Source organism: Sphaerodactylus townsendi, linkage group LG15, assembly GCF_021028975.2.
Source record: "Sphaerodactylus townsendi isolate TG3544 linkage group LG15, MPM_Stown_v2.3, whole genome shotgun sequence".
NCBI lineage: Eukaryota > Metazoa > Chordata > Lepidosauria > Squamata > Sphaerodactylidae > Sphaerodactylus > Sphaerodactylus townsendi.
In genome coordinates, this window is record NC_059439.1 from 2,180,487 (window position 1) to 2,187,899 (window position 7,413).

At 49.8% G+C, this 7,413-nt stretch overlaps 2 protein-coding genes across 2 annotated transcripts in view; both read right to left on the reverse strand.

Moving 5' to 3' along the window:
* The window catches only part of LOC125444855 (disintegrin and metalloproteinase domain-containing protein 11-like), a 22,612-nt gene extending 21,153 nt beyond the window's left edge, over positions 1 to 1,459 (reverse strand). Inside the window, exon 1 of the mRNA XM_048517582.1 lies at positions 1,445 to 1,459. Within this exon, the coding sequence (XP_048373539.1) occupies positions 1,445 to 1,459 (15 nt within the window). The remainder of the gene's footprint in view (positions 1 to 1,444) is intronic.
* Positions 1,460 to 3,403: 1,944 nt separating this feature from the next.
* Positions 3,404 to 5,108, reverse strand: LOC125444491 (glucose-6-phosphatase catalytic subunit 1-like). The gene is made up of 2 exons (XM_048516930.1): positions 4,714 to 5,108; positions 3,404 to 3,522 (listed from the first exon to the last, which is right to left on the reverse strand). Exons 1-2 carry the CDS (start codon positions 4,941 to 4,943, stop codon positions 3,486 to 3,488), a joined length of 267 nt encoding a protein of 88 aa, XP_048372887.1. The 5' UTR covers positions 4,944 to 5,108; the 3' UTR covers positions 3,404 to 3,485.
* Between the last annotated feature and the right edge of the window lie 2,305 nt (positions 5,109 to 7,413).

Below are 7,413 nucleotides of genomic sequence, written 5' to 3' on the forward strand. Positions count from 1 at the left end.
AAGAAGAAGAAGAAGAAGAAGAAGAAGAAGAAGAAGAAGAAGAAGAAGAAGAAGGAGAAGAAGAAGGAGAAGAAGAAGAAGGAGAAGAAGAAGGAGAAGAAGAAGAAGAAGAAGAAGAAGAAGAAGGAGAAGAAGAAGAAGAAGAACAGGCTAATCTGAATTCCCCAGAGAAGCCTCCCTTGTTACACACCTGAGTATGCTGTTCCATGGGGAAGGACAGAGACAGAAAGGCCAAGACCTGGCTGAGGTGTTTGTTGCTGCCCTGCATTCAGGAGCAGCAGTGGCATAGTGGTTAAGAGCAGGTGCATTCTAATCTGGAGGGACCGGTTTTGATTCCCCGCTCTGCCGTCTGAGCTGTGGAGGCTTCTCTGGGGAATTCAGATTAGCCTGTGAACTCCCACACACGCCAGCTGGGTGACCTGGGGCTAGTCAAAATTCTTCTGAGCTCTCTCAGCCCCATCTACCTCGCAGGGTGTTTGTTGCGAGGGGGGAAGGGCAAGGAGTTTGTAAGCCTTTTTGAGGATCCTTGCAGGAGAGAAAGGGGGATATCAATCCAACTCTTCTTCTTCTTCTTCTTCTTCTTCTTCTTCCTCCTCCTCCTCCTCCTCCTCCCCCCTTCTCTCCCATTTCCTGGAGAAGAGAGTGAGTCTGTCGCGGACTTGGGCAAACACATAACAATACTGTCTTCACACTATCCTTTTCTCATGTGGGCAATTGTGGGAATCAGTGGGAGGGGAATGCCTGAATGGGCAATGTCTAAAGATATATACTTGCTGCAAAAGCTTGAGCACCAGCTCTGGCCTTTTGCAGCTAAAGTCTTGACACAGTTCAGTAAAGCTCTTGAACCATTCCTGAGTCTCAATTATTGACTGAAGTAGCAGGCCCTTACGCTGCAGGGTTCTGTCCTGGGCCCAGTGCTATTCAGTATTTTTATCAATGACTCAGGTGATGGAATAGAGGGAACGCTAATCGAATTTGCCAGTTACATCAAATTAGCTAATACCCCAGAGCACAGGGTCAGAATTCAAAATGATCTGGATAGATCAGAGAGCTGGGCTAAAACTGACAAAATGAATTTCAACAGAGATAAATGTAAGACACAACACTTTGGCAGGAAAAATTAAATGCACAGATATTGGTTGGGGGGTCACCTGGCTAGACAACAGTACATGGAAGGGATCTGGGAGTCTTAGTAGACCACACAAACTGAACACGAGTCAGCAGTGTGATGTGGCGGCCAAGAAAGCCAATGCAATTCTGCACTGCATCAATAGAAGTACAGTAGTACCTTGAAAATCGGTGCCTTCGACAATCGTCGATTTCAGAAATCGACGATTGCTAGCCTCGATTTTTGGCAGCCGCTGAGGTACGCAAACGCTGTTGCGCGTACGCAAACGGCGTTGCGTGTGCACAAATGGCGTTCGCGCATGTGCAAACGGCGTACCTCGAAATATGTCATTTTCGAAAATTGCCGATAATCTCTGGACGGATTATCGGCGATTTTCGAGGTACCACTCTATAGTGTCTAGATCAGGGGTCTGCAACCTCCACTAGCTGCACAAATGATTACAGTATGGCTCGGATCATAGAATCTTCGAGTTGGAAGGGCCTAGAGCAGGGGCCTGCAATCTGCGGCTCTCCAGATGTTCATGGACTACAAATCCAATTGGCCATGCTGGCAGGGGCTGATGGGATTTGTAGTCCATGAACATCTGGAGAGCCACAGGTTGAAGACCCCTGGTCTAGATCAAGGATGTAATATTACCTCTCTATTCTGCATTGGTCAGCCCTCACCTGGACTACTGTGTCCAGTTCTGGGCACCACAATTCAAGAAGGATATTGACAAGCTGGAATAGGTACAGAGGAGGGCGATCAAAATACTAAAAGGTCTGGGATCCATGTCCTACGAGGAGAGACTAAGGGAGCTGGGTATGTTTAGTCTGGAGAAGAGAAGGTTAAGGGGTGACATGATAGCCATGTTTCAATTTGTGAAGGGATGTCACGTTGAAGAGGGAGCAAGCTTGTTTTCTGCTGCTCTAGAGACTAGGACAAGGAGTAATGGGTTCAAAGTACAGGAAAAGAGATTCCACCGAAACATTAGGAAGAACGTATTGTCGAGGGCTTTCTCGGCTGGATTCAACTGGCTGTCGTGGGTTTTCCAGGCTGTGTGGCCGTAGTATGGCTGTGGTACCAGACCACGGCCACACAGCCTGGAAAACCCACCACAACCATTAGGAAGAACGTCCTGGCGGTAAGGGCTGTTCGACAACGGAATACACTGCCTCAGAGGGTGGATTTTTAAACAGAGTCTGAATGGCCGTCTGTCAGGAGTGCTTTGATTGTGTCTTCCTGCATGGCAGGGGGTTGGTTTGGATGGCCTTTGTGGTCTCTTCCAGCTCCATGATTCTATGAGTGCTGGATTCGAATTTGGAGAACCGGGTTTGATTCCCCGCTCCCCCACAAGAACGGTGGGCTCTTACTGGGTGAACTGGATCTGTTTTCCCACTCCAACAAATGACTTTTGGAGTGCCCAGCCGCTGATCGAGGTGCCCCTTCTATTCCTCCGGTTTCGGAGTCCCCCTGTCATCTCGGGGACCCACTTTTTGTTCTTTTCCCCCTGCTTGGGAGGGTTTAACTGGGGTTATTGCTGACGCCATTTTTACTGAATCTACCGCTGTGTTTCAAATTCTTAAATTTAAATTATTTTAATTTAATGGGGTTTTTGTCTGTATATATTGTATGTAGAATCTGTGTTGTGCACCGCCCAGAGCCCTCTGGGGGTTGGGCAGCATAAAAATCCCATAAAATAAATAAATAAGTAAGTAAGTAAGTAAGTAAGTAAGTAAGTAAGTAAGTAAGTAAGTAAGTAAGTAAGTAAGTAAGTAAGTAAGTAAGCCTGCCGGGTGACCTTGGGCTAGTCACAGTTCTCCCCACGTGTCTGTTGTGGGGAGAGGAAGGGAAAGGAGTTTGTGAGCTGCCTCGTGAGCTGCTTTACAGGAGAGAAAGGCTGGGTTTAAATCCAAACTCCTCTTCTTCCTCTCTCCCTTAGAGCTGGGAAAACAGACCACCAGGCCAGAGTTGACCTAGCAGGGAGGAAAGGAAAGGGAGAGACGGGGGTGGGGGGGTGGGGGGAGAGAATGAGGGCAGAAATAACTTAGCTTAACAATGGTATCTCCTCCAGACCAACCCAACAGCAGATCTAGATACTCCAAGAAGCAGCTGGGATGGACTGCGTGACGTGGCCATTTCTGCAATGATTAGGGTTGCCGGGACCTCCCTCACCCCCAGTGGGAGACGGGGTGCATAGGGTCACCAGGTCCAGGTTGAGAAATTCCCGGAGATTTGGGGGTGGAGGGATCTTGGTTGGGGACCAAGACGTCGAGTCCACCATCCAAAGCATCTCTTTTCTCCAGGGAAACTGCTCTCTTGTAGTCTGGAGATGAGCTGGGTTGGCATATCCCACTGGCGATTAATCCTGGGAGAGTCACTCGAAATGTCCGGGTTTCCTCACGATCTCCCCACTGCCGAACCGCAAAACATGGATCAGTCCCATTTCTGGCACTCTCCACCCCCCCTTATCACGGGATTTTCCTGGACCTGCTTGTACCTTTTTGAACACAACACTCCAATGGGAGCTAATAGGACAGTGGTGGCGAACCTATGGCAGAGGGGGCACTCAGAGCCCTCTCTGTGGGCACACGCAGAGTGCCCCCACACACACATCTAGGCTGGCCTGGGCCGCTGGGCTTGATTATTAGCATTAAACCTAAGACCTAGTTTTGGGTAACCCTGTTAAGTGCGGTTAAACCCCACTGATTTTCATACAAAGAACTAAAGCGCGATCCTTTCCCTGCGAGTAAGCTCAATTGCTGGCAATGGGGCTTGCTTCTGGTAAACCCTCCTAGGGTCGTGATTCACTCATTGGAAGAGTTGCACGGTTGCTTCAAAGCAAAGCCACCAACTGCCACCAAGCTTACTCCTGAGAAACGCACGCCTCGGAGCCAACCATTTTTTCTAAACGAAAACCTCAGTATTCAGGTTAAATTGCCGTGTTGGCACTTTGCGATAAATAAGTGGGTTTTGGGTGGCAATTTGGGCACTCGCTCTCGAAAAGGTTCGCCATCACTGTAATAGGAGATGGGGGCTACACATTTGAGGGCCCATAACTTTGGCCTCCATGAACCAAACTTCACCAAACCTGGGTGGCATCATCAGGAGGGTCTCCTAAAGATACTCTGACATTTTGGTGCTGCTAGCTTAACAATTGCACCCCTGACAGCAGGCACCCCCACCCCCCATGGGGCAGGGCTAGACGTCTTCACTAGAAACATGCTGCAGTGAGGATGTTGGAACCTGGATGAAAAGGTGCCGATTCTTTTGAAACTTGGTTGTATCTAGATTACATTTTCACTGGGGATTCGGCTATAATTCTGGGGGATCCCCAAGTCCCACTTACAGGCCGGCATCCTTAGGTTCATTTGTAAAACTGAAAAGCCAGAATGCAAGTTGGAAAACCTTCCTTCGTGTTCCCCACTAGGCAGAAGTTAGCGGACGACTCAGCGGGGAACGCAAGTTCTCTGCACGTTCCAGAGGCGTTCTCTCTTGCGAATGATGTGGTGCTTTCCGAGGCTGCGCCCTGGCTATTAAAGCAAACTCTGGGCTGAGGACTGGAGCCAAACCCAAGAGCCCTGCGGAGTGGGCAAACCACTCACCATTTGAAGACGAGGTTCAACCAGTCGCCAATCACGGCCACCCAGATCAGCCTGATGCCCACGGCTTCGCAGAGGTGGAACCAGATGGGGAAGAGGATGAAGAAGGTGTTTCGGAGGTCAGCAGCAAAAGAGACGAACAGGAACCAGTCCTGGGATCCTGGGTAGCTTGCTTGGAGGTAGTGTGTAGCTTGGATGCCTGTGTGGTGGAGGAGGTCCATGCCGGCTTCCATTCAGCTGGTGACTTATGTGTGTCTGTTTGGTCTGGGCTAAAACTGCAAAACACCTCCCCAAGCGTTCTCTCTCTCTCTCACACACACACACAGCTTTTTATCCCCCTATATTGTGTGCGGCAAGTTGAACTTTGAACCCAAAATCACTTTGGTCACAAAACAGCTCCCGATCAAAGGTGCTTCCCCCCACTGGCTTGGGACAAACAAGTTTAGAGGCATTTACGTAAGGGGGACGAACAAGCCATTCAAAAACAGCCTGATGCTGCCATGGTGGTAGTGCCGGTAACTCTTTGCAGTGATGCAGTCATACGAACCTGAAATCTCTACACTTCCACACCCAGTTAAAAAAGGACTAAAAGACAAACAAACAAGCATCCTTCCTTTTCCTTTTGCTCTTCCATTTTGAATGAAAGGCAACTTGCTCTATGGTGCAAAATTTTCTAGGATTTCAAGCAGCATAGAGAGGTAACCAGTGGTGGGATTCAAATAATTTAACAACTGGCTGTTTACAAGCACTATTTTAACAACTGGTTCTGCTGAAGTGGTGCGAACCGGCTGAATCCCACCACTGGAGGTAACCAGAGGTGGGATCCAGCAGGTTCTCACAGGTTCCCGAGAGTAGGTTACTAATTATTTGTGTGTGCCGAGAGGGGGTTACTAATGGGTGATTTTGCCATGTGATTTTTGCCTTAGTGACGCCCCTCCTCTCAGCAGTAGTGCCCAGAACTTGAAGCAGTCTAGCAGGAGGTGCACTGGCGTGCGTGGCAGCCTGCGCCTGCGTGCATTCGTTTCCCGCCCAAGGACCGGCGCAGCGGCTGCGTCCTTGCCACAGCCCCGCCCCAGAATGCCCTGCCCCCGGAATGCCCGGCCACGCCCCCGGGATGCCCCGCCCAGCCCCACTGGCGCTACGCCACAGTTTGAATCCCCCCACCATGGGAACCTGCTACTAAAATTTTTGGATCCCACCCCTGGAGGTAACCCAGTAATCCCTTCGTCCCCCTCGCTCAAAGTCAGATGCAGCAAATCTACCCAAACTTCATTCACATTAATGGACATTTGAAACAGATAGCAGGGCCTCCAAAGATTTGTGGTGGGAGGTGGGGTTTCCCTCTTTATAGCACAACCATTCTGCATTGCTCGGGTCTGAGGTACCAGGGTGGTATTTATTTACCTCTCCCTCTCTGAAATGTTTGTAAGAGTCCATCTTGCCTGTTTGTATTTGGGACTTTTTGTCCCAATGCATGATTTTCTATAGGAGAACTGGAAGTGCGGAGATGAGCTGTACTTCCAGGCACTGATGGAATCCAAAATTTTTAGGAACAGGTTCCCATGGTGGTGGGATTCAAACTGTGGCGTAGCGCCAATGGGGCTGGGCGGGGCAAGACGGGGGCGTGGCCGGGCATTCCGGGGGCGGGGCTGTGGCAAGGACGCAGCCGCTACGCCGGTCCTTGGGCGGGAAACGAATGCACGCAGGCGCAGGCTGCCACGCACGCCGGTGCACCTCCTGCTAGACTGCTCCAAGTTCTGCGCGCTACTGCTGAGAGGAGGGGCGTCACTAAGGCCAAAATCACGTGGCAGAATACCAATTAGTCACCCCCTCTTGGCACACACAAATAATTAGTAACCTACTCTCGGGAACCTGTGAGAACCTGCTGGATCCCACCTTTGCTTCCAGGGGTATCCCCAGGTGTTACCTGGAGGCTGGCATCCCTAACACTGAACTTTGCTTGAAGTTTGTCGCCAAGTCGCCAAGCAGAGAGCTTTGCAGCTTTCCTGGATTTTTGCCAACTTGAATTGACTCATCTGTCTTTAGCATCCCTCCTTGCAAACAGATAACACACAGCCAGCCTTTTTTGCATGGGCGTGAAGAACCTACATCTCTTGGCGCGAGTTGTAATATTCCCCCAGTTTATCTCTTTGCTCCCGACAGTGGAAGAGAAGGAGGCCTGGAGTCACTTGAAGAGAGCTCAGCTTCGGATACAAGCAGGGTTGCAGGCTCCAGGTTAGGAAATATTTGGGGATTTTGCGGGTGGCATCTGAGGGGGTCGGGGTTTGCCGGGGAGGGACTTCAGTGGTGCTTGATGCCGTACTTAGTTGATAGTCTTAGTTGATAGTTCTTAGTTGATAGTTCCATGGGAATGTCAACTCAATGGATGGCAGCTGTGAAAAAGGCAAACTCTATGCTGGGGATCATTAGAAAAGGAGTTGATAATAAAACTGCAAAGATTGTCATGCCCTTATATAGTGGTGCGACCGCACTTTGAGTACTGTGTTCAGTTCTCGTCGCCACATCTCAAAAAGGATATCGAAGAGATAGAAAAAGTGCAGAGAAGATCAATGAGGATGATTGAGGGACTGGAGCACCTTCCCTATGAGGAGAGGCTGCAGCGTTTGGGACTCTTTAGTTTGGAGAGGAGACGTCTGAGGGGGGATAGGATTGAAGTCTATAAAATTATGCATGGGGTAGAAA